The 13690-nt window shown below is 33.2% G+C and overlaps 1 protein-coding gene across 2 annotated transcripts in view; it reads left to right on the top strand.

Annotated features, from left to right (window-relative positions):
* The window catches only part of TRHDE (thyrotropin releasing hormone degrading enzyme), a 395923-nt gene that overhangs the window by 293496 nt on the left and 88737 nt on the right, over positions 1-13690 (top strand). For both annotated transcript variants that reach the window (XM_032170751.2, XM_058425822.1), the window contains exons 10-12: positions 972-1060; positions 7358-7491; positions 7589-7644. In XM_032170751.2, coding sequence (XP_032026642.1) covers positions 972-1060; positions 7358-7491; positions 7589-7644 — 279 coding nt within the window. The remainder of the gene's footprint in view (positions 1-971; positions 1061-7357; positions 7492-7588; positions 7645-13690) is intronic.

Genomic DNA, 13690 nt, shown 5'->3' on the forward strand with positions numbered 1-13690 from the left:
TTTAATTCTTTATTTATTCTCACAGTTATTGAGGTCACGCAATATCTTGTCTTACATTTCTAAAATAGAAAAATATTTTTTCCATACTGGAATTGTTGGCTACCCTATTGATAATGGTGAAATGATAGATTGAAATAATCTGGCTATATTTCAAGAAGGAAACAAATATAGTCATTGGACTTACTGTAAGACCATCCAGCATATCTCTGGCTATTCATTTGAGATTAAACTGACATTACTACATGTATAAGTATAGGCCTCGATTTTTATCCTATAAAAAGGTAAATGTTACAAAATGCTTCTCTTTAATAGTTGAGTTTCATGATTGGTCCCTGCATGTTGGTGGATGCTTTGACACATCAAGCTAGAAATTCCATTTCACAAAACAGAGCATTAAGTGTGTCCCACAATATTCTTTCTATTGATCTGGATTGTATGGGAATCTGACTAGTTTTTTTTCTTTCTGCTGAGTAACTTTAGATATGTCATATTAACTTTTCTATAAAGTACATTAATTAATTAAGTATCCCACAGAGTCATTAGATAATAAATAAGGAGAATATTAAAATGTAAATGCATGAAGCCACTGAAATGTGTCTTAATCTAACATAAAAACAAGTAGAAAGAAGTTATGTTTAGACTTTAATCAATATGGCTCAGGTGTATAGATATTAGGTACTTTCTATTTCAAATTCAAAATGCAAATCTTTTCCTCCCCCAAGATAAATGGTTTTGTTGGCAGTTCTCTTTGCGCTGCAATTAAAATTCTTAGAGGCCAACTCTTCTTAATGGCATTGAAAGAGTGAATTCATCTTTTTGACTTATACCCTACTTTTATGACTGGAATTATTTTTTTTTTAGTTCACCTAATGAGAGTAATAAAAATCACACAGAAGACGCATGGGAAATGTTTTTTGTTTTTGTTTCGATAAAGTTATTTTTATTCTTAAAGCTTCTCTTTTATTTTGCAGTTACCTGTGGCAGATTCCATTAACTATTGTGGTAGGAAATAGAAGCCATGTGTCTTCAGAAGCAATTATTTGGGTGTCTAACAAATCAGGTAAACTATATATTCTCCCCTGAGGAACTGTCTGGTTTCAGATAATTGTTTAGCAACTTAACCTTTGGTTCCAGGTGTTATAAAATGTGAATAAAGACAAATTAGAAAGAGAATATGAAGGAATGATTATCAACCCTATGAAATTAGATATAGTATAGTTACTAAATAGTCTAATTTCAGTTTGTTTATGTAATTACTAAATTTATTTGTTTCTTTAATGGTAAAGAGAAAACTTAAAAATAAGTGTAATACTAAACTTAGGTGTTTAAAATTGCATTTCTTTATAACTCCACATGTAATTAAAATATAATTATAACCTCGAAGAGAAGAGTATGCCAAATACTGAAAACACAGGTCTCATTTTTAATTCCACTTTCCTATCTCCTCTTTACCAGACTGTCTCTTTAAAGGATGAGAGAGGCAATATTCTCCATGGAATTATAAAATTACAGGGTCAGAAGGTGGGGGGCTTGGGCAGGTTAGCAAGCCATCTCTTAGGTGGGGTCAAACCTCAAGGAGCAGAGAGAGATGAGATTCTATTCTCTTTCTAAATATCTTCAAATAAGATAGTGACCTATTTCAATTTACTGTCAGAAAGCTATTTATTGAATCCAATCTATAGCCTTCATTCTACTGTGTGAAACAGGTCCCTTTTATTTCTGTTTTCCATTGAGTTAGAGAAAAAGCCAATTATCATCTTTTATGTAACATTTCATTTAGATTTAGATAGTCAAGTGTGCCCAGATATTGTTTTTCCTACTCCTTCCTCAGATGCTGTTAATTGATGTTATTTTGCTCTTTCATAAGCCTTAGTTTAAAAAGCTACAAATTTTTTATCTGAAACAGAGTGAGGTATAAATGAATAAACAAATACAGTTTCTTCTCCTCAACCTTGCTATTATAAGGGAGGTTTAAGTACTCAGAATACATATATGTATACATGCAAGAAAAAGTTGTTACAGTAAAATCTAATCTGGTTATCAGCAGTAAGAACACCTATAGTTCCATGCAGATGTTTACATACATTTTCAGGTTATTGTATTTCTAACACATAAAGACATACGATGAAAACATATGCTTTCATTTATATACACTGTATATGAAACATTGATAAGTAATGTAGCAATGCATTGAAGTACTTCAAAATTTGTGGGTGTTTTTTCCTTTTAAATTGTTTATTATAATCTATTAGGATTCAGGATGAGTGATTCTGGTGGATACCTTTCCGGGTCCATTTCTTCTAACTTCTTAGTTATTTCCATGCTGTTATTCATGATATATTTTTCTCTCTCATAGAATATCAAGAATAGTATCCCAGGCTGGGAGCTGTGGCTCATGCCTGTAATCCCAGCACTTTGGGAGGCTGAGGCAGGTGGATCACTTGAGATCAGGAGTTTGAGACCAGCCTGGCCAACATGATGAAACTCCATCTCTACTAAAAATACAGAAATTAGCTGGGCATGGTGGTGGGTACCTATAATCCCAGCTACTCGGGAGACTGAGGCAGGAGAATCGCTTGAACCCAGTAGGCAGAGGTTGCAGTGAGCTGTGATCGCGCTACTGCACTCCAGCCTGAGCGAGAGAGAGACACTCTGTCTCAAAAAAAAAAATAATAAAGAATAGTATATCAGCTTTCCTTGACCAATAGCCACGGGTTATGTTTGAGGGATTGCTTTCCTTTACAGTCTTTCGTTATTATTCAAGAATAAAACAATGTATTGGTTCAACCCATGTGTTTGCCTAAAATATCACCTATCTTGATATGTATGGTCCTTATATACAGCTGCAGAGTTTGCGCAGTATGTAACTCTAGGAGGCGCTATTTGCACAGGCTGTGATATGAATGGCACAGGCCCTCACCCCAAAGTTGTGTAAGGTGCGACTTGGACATCTTAATGAAAAATGACACATTCGTAGCACTATCTTCTGTTTGATATAACATTGCCACATTTAGAATGTTAAAACTTTTGCAGATTGCCATACGAAGATAATGTTTCCTGAAATGTTTTCTGAAAATTTTGTAAATACAAAAATCTGCAAAGTTTACAAAAAGCATCTAAAGGACTGAGCACTTTCCTGTTTTGCCTTTTCAGTCCCAGTTTAATTGTATTCAACTTTTTTAAGAAGTCCTTTGTTCTGATGACTAATAAAAAATTAACAGTAAACAAAAATTAGGAAAAAAAGATAAAAGATTGTTAATTTTTGTTTCCTTTTGTATGTTGTACCATCTCCTCTTTTTCAAAATATTGTCAACTAAATCACAATGAAAACAGTTTTTCCACAAAAACATGAAAAAAAAATTCTACTCAATTCTTTTAAACATATGAAAAACAGTTCCATATTTAATTATAACAATCAGGTCAATGTTTTTGTAGTTTTTCATTGTCCTTAGTGATACAGATTTTATCTACATGATATTAAGGCAGTCAGTGGTGGATAATATAAAGTACAAATTAGATTTGGATTGTCATATATTCTTGTCAGTTCAATTTTTGAAAGTACTTTGGATAAATATTTAATTAATGCCAAGGTAAAGCATAGGTCATTTTAGCCTAAAAATAATTTTTAAACCAATTTTTCAGTTTTAGAAAACAGGTTGAAGTGTTTATCTTTTTCATTCTTATTATGAAAATACCAAAAATTCAGACATTTGTATATGTAGTAGCTGGCATGTTGAGTGGCTTTTCAATTAACGGTTTGTGGAGAGGAATAAATGTAATGCCAAATGTTAGGGAAGAAAATATTAAAATAGAAGAGAAATTGATCCTGAAAATTAAAGCAAACATGAAAAGTAGCATAATGCAGTAGTGCTTTCTTAAAGCACTGGTTTATTTGAGACTCACAACCTTTCAAATGTGCATTATTTTGTCCTCATTTTACAAATGAGGAAATTAAGGCTTGATAAGTAATTTGTCCAAAATATCAGTTGATTATGTAAAGAAGTGGCTTTAGAAAGTTGGCTTCCTTTGCTTCCTACCCTTCCCCTGACTCTGCAAACACACACACACACACACACACACACACACACACACACACACACACACACACACACACACACACACACACACACACACACACACACACACACACGATTTATTGCTATGGTAGATTGCTTTACGGATCTGTCAGTTATTCAATATGATATCTTTGATTATATGCACATGATTCTTTATAGGTTTTACAAAGTATCCTCATTTGATTTTCACAAGAGTTGTGTGAGAAAACCAACATGTATTATTTTCCCTGAGTTTGTCTCACATTGTTACTCTGGTTGACCTTTTTAAAAAAATTTTAAAATTCCAATTCTTTGCAACCGGCAAATATTGGATAGAGATACCTAATCTCTTTTCCCTTTTTATTCCAACAGAAAGTAAAAAATATAAAATCTTATAAAATACCAACTACTCTGTACCTCAGTAGTCTAAGCCTTGTGCCATTTTGGATACATTCTAAATATAATTTTTAATTATTGCCAGCATCAAGATATAACTTCCATACATTTTATTATGGTACTTATCAAACACTATAGCTCATTAGGCCATTGGAAAAGATCTCTTTAAAATTCATTGCTTGCCATCAGTTAATTTGAAGAACATTTTAGGGATATAATTAACTAGAACTGAAAAGATATTTAAAAATCTATTACAAAAATTTTCAAGGAATCATTGCTCCAATGATCTCATTTGTAACAAAGGCATAAAAATATTCATGAATGATAATAACCTTCAGGTTTTAGTAGTAAATTTAATAATGACATACTTAAAAACAGTAGAAGCCTGTCTTTCTTATTCTGATCAGACAATGTAGAAGGTACAGCAATTATTTTCCTATTTTAATATACATATTAACTTAAATTTGACTATATCATATCTGTAAGTTGTTGAAATTAATTTTGAAAACTAGATTCAAGTGAATCAAATGGGGCTAAGTTATTCTAGTTATCTAAAATGTGAACAGGAAATAACTTTAAAAATATAGTTACTGTTACAGGAATGCATGACAATTTCAAACTTGTAAAAATCCAAAGTATGTGTTTAGATGTTAAACTTGATGCTTTAACATTGTAACTTTTTGAAAAAAATAACACTTCTTAGATAAAATTTATCAACTTTTCTCAGCTCAAGTGAATTCAAGTAGACTTTAAATATTTTGTGTTATAAAAATCTTAGTATACTTGAAGACACTTAGAGATTAATTAATTCTGCCTTCAAGGTTACTAAGGTTTTTACAATAAAAAAGAAACAACATTCTCAATATTTAAGTTTCAATTTTCATTCACCGAATTCAGACATTATTAATTAAGATCTCTTTTTTGAGATTATTTTAATTTTAAAGAATGGTATTTTCTCATTTATTTATGTAGTCATTTTTACATCTTTAAAATAGATATGAAATTCTAAATTTTTGTAGCAATTGTTTGAATAAACACACTAAATTTTGAAAACAATACAATCATAGTTCTGGAGACTGGAGAAATCATTTGCATTTTAGAAAAAAATATCTGATGATTTATTTTCTGGTTCCATGGATTAAGTATGGTATATAAAAATAGTACATATAAATGTCTTCTTCCATTGAATCATAGATTTGGAAAGAACGTTAAGGGCCATTATTTGTCACTCACGTTACAAGTAAGGAAATTGAGGACCAAAGAGAATCAATAGCATAAATTTAAACACTTATGTGTATGAAAGCTGAGATAAGAATTTAGCTTTTCTATAGTACTCTAATTCTTTTTCCAGTGCCATTTTCTCCCTTTCAAATCAACATTAGAATGTGAAAAATGTATATCATATTATAGTAAAAGTTTTATACCATCTTGTATCAATAGAATATAGCATAGTAAAAATTTGGATACTGAAGTCAGGAGATAAAAGATGAACCACTTCCTTTCTTGGGTAATTCAATTAACCTGTCTGAGCCTTGTTTCTTTATCAGTTCTAATAGACACTATTTATAAAGGTGGTGGGAAGTTGTGATACTGGAAATGATAAAGATTAAATTTTTATATTCAGTATACTTTGGGGTTGAAGTACATTCTATTTTACTGCAGATTTTAAAAAATTGATCATCTATAGCATGCATTGGGTTTGTTAGTTCACTTCATTCCAGACCTGAGAAACAAATGGTCATTAATGTCCACCCAATACGTTTTGTGGTATAAACTCTTCTTGTGTGGTCTCTACTTGAGAGAGAGTACTCTATAAACGTATTCCTTCAAGGTAATGAGAGGGAAAATTTATTTTCTATTTTGAAGTCTGAATGTGTAAAAACTTTGACGCTGGAGTAAGAACTAGAGATGTATCCCTACTCAGACCAGAAGCTTATGGTTTCTGTGATGCCTTTTATGGTTTTGAGTCATTGTAGAAATTAGAGTAGACCCATGTGGTTTTGATTTTTTTTCACCTGGATGTCAGACCATGTATGTCTGTGCATATGTGTATACATTTAAAGTCAACTTCACTGTGTAAATTTTATGTAACATGAGACCTGAAAATCAACAACATAATTATTAGAATTGTGAACTGTGTTTCCGTGGAGTCAATAAAGGCTAAATGTGCAGTGAATAGTGTCCTCTCTCTGTTCTATTTTTGAAGGAGTTAAATATGTAAGAAGTTATAATATTGTTTTTACTTTTTATTGGCTTCTATTAATTGAATTAGCTGGTGAGGATAATCAAATTACCATTTTCCAGAGTGATCACAATAAGCAGAATTTATTATCTTTGTTTCTAATTCTATATGGAAATATTAAAATCTTGAACAAGTAATGTTTATTTTACTAGCATTATTGATGATGTCGAAAAGTCTGTTATTTATTTGTTCTCTCAAGAAAGCACAAGAAAAAAGGCAAACAACAGTGACTTTCAAGTAAATGAGCTCTATTGTTTTAATATTTTCTTACTGAATAAAATTAGTAGAATATGTATCTAAAACCTCTTCTTTCATTCTAGTCTCATATCCCCATATGATCTAATTAGAAGTTGCCTGAATACAGTGGTAGATTTCTAGGTTACAGTTACTTTGAGAAAGAAAATTATGTATAGGTAATGGGGTTGCGTCAAGAACAAAAATGCTAATTATAAGAAAACAATTAATTGAGATGATAGTAACCAATTAAAGGTTTTTCTAGCAAATTCTAGATGCAAGTGATTAATTAAAGAGTAGGCTTCAATTAGGTATTTAAGATGACATTCACTTAATTATTGGTATTGTTAATATCTGTCGTTAAGAAAACATACTTCATTTCATTTTAACTCTTGAAATTTGAAATCTATCCCCAAAATGCTTTTTTCAGAGCACCACAGAATAACTTATTTTGACAAAGGAAGCTGGCTGCTGGGGAACATCAATCAAACTGGCTATTTTAGAGTCAACTATGACCTAAGGAACTGGAGATTATTAATTGATCAATTAATCCGGAATCATGAGGTACACTCCAGATTTGCTTGTCAAAGATATTTTTTGATATGTGAACACCTGCCATTTTAATCCTAAATTATCCTATTATTTTTTTAATTGGCCTTAGGTTCTTTCTGTCAGTAACCGAGCAGGCTTGATCGATGATGCCTTCAGCCTAGCCAGGTATGTTTTCCTGTGGATCTCCCCAATAAAAACTTGTGCCTGCAAGACTTCCTGTATTAAACTGCATAGTATGTATATGTCTTTTATTTAGGACATTAAAAAATCAATTTCTATCTTAGGTTCTTTGGCTTTGGATATGAGTTCTGATTAGTCTCCCAAACTTTCTATCAATAATAGCTATAGAGTATTTCTAAGTCAGGATAAGCTTGATGAATTTCTCCACAAGGTCGATTTAACATTGAAGATTAATAGTCTCTTCCCAATTTCATTAATGAACTCTATAAAGTGACCATTGGGCCATATTTAAGTTTTGATAGACATTACCTTCAAGTATTGGCAATTTTTCCCTGATATATACTAGTATATCTTTTAAAAATGTTTTTGAATGTTATTCATTCTAAGAAGCTTATGCTGCAAAACAGAATTAAATATTCCACTGAGTAAGACTGTTCTTGACAAAATATATATCAATCTTGTAGAAGACTTTAGTTGTACTATAGTAATATTTGTGTTATTTTAATAATTAGATTTATAATATTAAAATTAGTTATTCCTTTGAATAGTCATTAAATGAAATGTTGCTCATAAACTGAAGCTATTTGCTCAATTTTGAGACTAAAATGTAAAACAAACTCAGTCCCTTTAATATTTCATACTGTTTCACAGCCAAGTACAGTTTTAATTTTAATAACAAATTATACAAGCTGTCAATTAAGACATAGGTGACTCTCTTTACTTACCTGGTTATCATGATTTACCACATTTTCTTCTAAGATAATCAGGGGAAACTAGTTAGTTAGTAGTGCTGATATTAACACATGACTTATCTTAGTAATTGGCTTTGTTTCATGGGACCTGAAACTGCTTTTACAGTTTATGTATTTAATCAAAATTCAATTCTCTTCCATATGTTAAAAAGCATATTACACACTACAGGATTCTAATCCATCCAAATAATAAGCTTACACATAGAAGACTTGATAATTACTTTGATAGAAGCAAAGCCAAAGTTTGGGATCAAATTACAGAGATGATTTTTGTAGAAACAAGCAATATAGGTCGGGCGCGGTGGCTCACGCCTGTAATCCCAGCACTTTGGGAGGCCGAGGCGGGCGGATCACGAGGTCAGGAGATCGAGACCATCCTGGTTAACACGGTGAAACCCCGTCTCTACTAAATATACAAAAAATTAGCCGGGCGCAGTGGCGGGCGCCTGTAGTCCCAGCTACTTGGGGGGCTGAGGCAGGAGAATGGCGTGAACCCAGGAGGCAGAGCTTGCAGTGAGCCGAGATTGCGCCACTGCACTCTGGGCTGGGAGAAGGAGCAAGACCCCGTCTCAAAAAAAAAAAAAAAAAAAAAAAAAAAAGAAACAAGCAATATAGAGGGGACAACACAAATATATAGAGGGTAAAGGAAACAATTTCAAGTGCTTTTCTATTTAAAAAAAATACTCTGACTTTTGCCTCCCTTATTGCTACTAAAGATATAAAAAACATTGCTAATATTTTTCTTATTTGGTGAGTGATGCTGTATCAGTGCCTCATTCTGACCAGGCATGTACAATTTTAGGCACACATTTGCCTTATAATTGAATGCCAAATCTAAGGACAATTTATCAACAACGAGGAAATTGCTAATGAAATTGTACCAAGTAATGTATTTGTGTAATAAGAACTGGAGTTCAGTTCTAGTAAAGATAAACAAAGGCTTTTCCATGCCATAGCACCATCTTATTGGGCAAAAATTTAGAAATAATAGAGCTATATAAAGGCCTGCTGAGTCATGTGTGGAGATAATGATTAATATGTAGCTTTTGCTCTGCAGTAAAATCTGAAGTCTTCGTAGAAAGTTTTATGTACGAAAGAAAGATTATTTTGGCACAGAAGTTTAGAGAGTCCAGAAAGCCAGAAAGATAATGTATTTAATGTGATAATAAACTGAAAGATAAGCAGAAAAAGAGAGAGTGAGGTGTTGAGTACCACAAAGAAAGGGTAAGGAACTCAAAGAAAGCTGTTTTCATTACCTAATAATTATTAAGCACTTTTAAGGAGCCAAATGCTTTTCTATTTTTATATATAGTAATTTGTTTAATTTTCACAACTTTATAAGATATGTAGATAGATATTATTACTATTCCCACTTTTAGTGCAAGGAAATGGAAGCTCAGAGAGGTCACACAGCTGATAACTGGCAGAGCCACAGCCTGGATCCAGGTGGTCTGTCTGCAGAGCCTTTGCCATTAACCGGAGCACTAAACTGCTTCGTAGAAGTAATAGTATTTATTGTGATAAAAGAGCCAGAGGATATAGAAGGACTTAGGGGTTTTGAGGCAGTTGTTCATGTGAATCGTTACGGGTTTGAAATGATGGTGAGAAAGCAAGTAAGTAGTGATAGCCTAATGACAGAGGCCAGATGGAAATTAAAAGGAAGGGATCTGTTGACTCATCTGCATTAAATGATAGAAGTTATTTTTAGAGGAAATATTTTATTTAATTTTAGTGGATAAATTTCTTTTTCAAAAATTAGATTTCTTCTTCACTAAGACAGAACATTGCTTTCAATTCCAATTTTGGATGCTTTTGATTACAATTTTGGGAGCCTTAAAAGTTTGAAGTAAATAATTTCATGATCATTTATATAAATTCACCAGAAAAACATGCAAATCTCATTGAATATATTTTTATAATTTGTTTTATTGCTCAAGAGATAATTTTCCTATTACAGTAAGAGTAAATAAATACAAATTTAGATTCATTTAGGCAAATTCTCTGGTCTTACTTGGAGTTAAGGATTATTCATATTTTATTGTAGTATTGTAAATATTCCATAGTTTTGCTATTCAATCTATATCAACCTTCTCTCAATCTCCTAAACACATTGTGCACTCTTTGGCTTCTTTAAAGGTAATACGTAAAAGAATAGCAAATATTTATTAAATACTTATGCTCCAGGTACTGTTCTGATGCTTTTATGAATGATCTCCATCAGTCTTCTCAATGAACCAGTGGATTGGGTGTGGTTACTTGTTGACATTTTATAGCTGAGGCATTGAGATTAAGAGAGGTTAAGTTGCTTAGGTAAGGCTGCACAGCTTTTGGGGCAGGGGTGGAGGCAGTAGTTCAACCCCAAACAGTGGCACAGCAGAGTCCATAACCTCAAGTAAGAGTGACTTTGCCCATTACATGAAATTTCTTGCTATTCTCATTCCCCTTGACTGTTGAGAGTATTATACGCTGAAAAAAATGTATGATTTTACTCACCCTCCCTCATTGAGGACTTATCTGTCCTTCCAGCAAAAGTAAGGTGATATTCTATGGATCTGTATTACAGCAATTGTCACCTTATTGCTCAACCACTTGCTTTTCTGGGTTCCTGATAGTTCTTCGATGATGTGGAGGAGAAGCCTTTGTGTCGTCCGTATATTACTACTGTCTACCCTGTTTGCTACAGGATTGTGTGTAGGGTCTAGCCCCACAGAGTCGGTGGGTCTCTCCCCATGTGTGGAGACGAGAGAGTGTAGAAATAAAGACACAAGACAAAGAGATAAAAGAACAGACAGCTGGGCCCAGGGGACCACTAACACCAAGTTGCAGAGACCGGTAGTGGCCCCGAATGTCTGGCTGCTCTGTTATTTATTGGATACAAAGCAAAAGGGGCAGGGTAAAGAGTGTGAGTCATCTCTAATGATAGGTAAGGTCACATGGGTCACGTGTCCACTGGACAGGGGGTCCTTCCCTGCCTGGCAGCTGAGGCAGAGAGAGAGAGGGAGAGAGAGGGACAGCTTACGCCATTATTTCTGCATATCAGAGACTTTTGGTACTTTCACTAATTTTGCTACTGTTATCTAAAAGGCAGAGCCCGGTGTACAGGATGGAACATGAAAGCAGACTAGGAGCGTGACCACTGAAGCACAGCATCACAGGGAGACGGTTAGGCCTCCAGATAACTGCAGGCAGGCCTGACTGATGTCAGGCCCTCCACAAGAGGTGGAGGAGTAGAGTCTTCTCTAAACTTCCTGGGGGAAAGGGAGACTCCCTTTCCTGGTTCACTAAGTAGCCGGTGTTTTTCCTTGACACTGAGGCTACCGCTAGACCACGGTCCGCCTGGCAACGGGTGTCTTCCCAGACGCTGGCGTTACCACTAGACCAAGGAGCCCTCTGGTGGCCCTGTCTGGGCATAACAGAAGGCTCGCACTCTTGTCTTCTGGTCACTTCTCACTATGTCCCCACAGCTCCTATCTCTGTATGGCCTGGTTTTTCCTAGGTTATGATTATAGAGCGAGAATTATTATAATATTGAAATAAAGAGTAATTGCTACAAACTAATGATTAGTGATATTCATATGTAATCATGTCTATGATCTAGATCTAGTATAACTCTTGTTGTTTTATATATTTTATTATACTGGAACAGCTCGTGCCCTCGATCTCTTGCCTCGGCACCTGGATGGCTTGCCACCCACAATTGTGCCCATGTATATTTGTTACGTGAATTGATAAATCAATTGTTAATTATTTAGACTATTAACTTTATGCCAGTACTTGTGAGATTAAGCAAACTTGCTCTAGTCATTCTTTATTTGGTTGTTTTTTAAATATATAAATTTGCCTGAATGCATTCTAATTGTAAAGGACTAAAACAAAACAAGAGATCCAATATGAAATCTTCTTTTACTCTCTTCATTCCCTGCCATTTTATCCTGCTCACAGGTAAAATATTTGGCATGTATTTATCTAGCCATTTTTTCTTTACAGTTTCTTACTGTTTAGTTTTTTTTTATGAATAGAAAGTCTATTTTCTGACTCATTTATAAAAATAAATCTGGGGATCTTTTTATTGTTTCTAATTTTTCACTATTAGAATCAAGATTGCAATTAGTGTCCATGAGGAGTCTTTTGTTGTGTATGTGTATTTTTTTTAAGATTTACTTTTGTAAGTTGAATTTGGGGTATGACTTTTTAAATAAATATTAGAAATTATATTCTGAAGGGTTTTCCAATTTAACCCTCCATCAACCATGTGTGAGTGGGTCCAATTTCCTCAAATCCTGCATTATAATGAATGGTATATATTTTTTAAACTTTTGACAGTCTAGTGGCAAAAGTGATTTTATAAAAGTTATTCATTACTGGTTAAAAGAAGTTGTGCATCCTTTCATATACATTTGCTGTTTGTCTTCTTCTGTGAATTATCACCCAATTAAAAACAATAGATTAAAAACCTAATGGAAAATGAGCAAAGGTATTTCCTACTATACTTTCTTAAATATTTTGGATGTTTTTGGATATTAATCCTTTTTTGTAGCATACACTTTACAGTAGTTTTCACTCAATACTATGCTAATTATTTTTTAAACTTTCTGGTGTTTATCATCATTCAGAGGTTTTTAATATATATATCAAGGCATTCCTTTTATAGCTTTCTGGTTCTGTCTCACATAGAAGGGCTTCCCTATCTGAAGATTTTGAAAATATTCTATTTTTCTTAAGAGTTTGTTTTTGTTTTACATCTGTCTCTTCAACCCTTCCTTCTCTGATCAATTTTTATGTTTAGAATGAAGTAGAGGTCTAATTTTCTTTAACTTTAATAAGTGCCAATTATTTCAATCCTACTTAAAGGTTTTAATTTTTGTGGATTTGAAATATCTTTATCCTAACGCAAATGCCCATGTTTTAGAGATTTTTTTAATTTTGCCTAACTGCTCTCTTTGTTCTTTTTTGCACCACTATCATATTGTTTTAATAGGTTTAGATTTATTGTATGTTGCAGTTGCCCAAATTTTATCTTGTTCTTATTCAGAATCTTAAATATTTCCTTTCAATATAAATTTTAGAGTCATTTTGACAAACTCTCCTAAAAAAATCACCCTACAGTTATGACTAGATATGCATTGGATTTATAAATCAATTTGTACGCATTAACATCTTTTCAGATTTGAGCTTTCCAATGACAATGTTATTTGTCTTCATTTATTCAGGTCCCGAAGTTAAGCCCTATGGTTTTATGTACATGGGTTGTGGTAATATTGTGTTATTTCATGATTTTT

The sequence above is a fragment of the Hylobates moloch genome, unplaced genomic scaffold, assembly GCF_009828535.3.
Source record: "Hylobates moloch isolate HMO894 unplaced genomic scaffold, HMol_V3 SCAFFOLD_12, whole genome shotgun sequence".
NCBI classification, from domain to species: Eukaryota; Metazoa; Chordata; class Mammalia; order Primates; family Hylobatidae; genus Hylobates; species Hylobates moloch.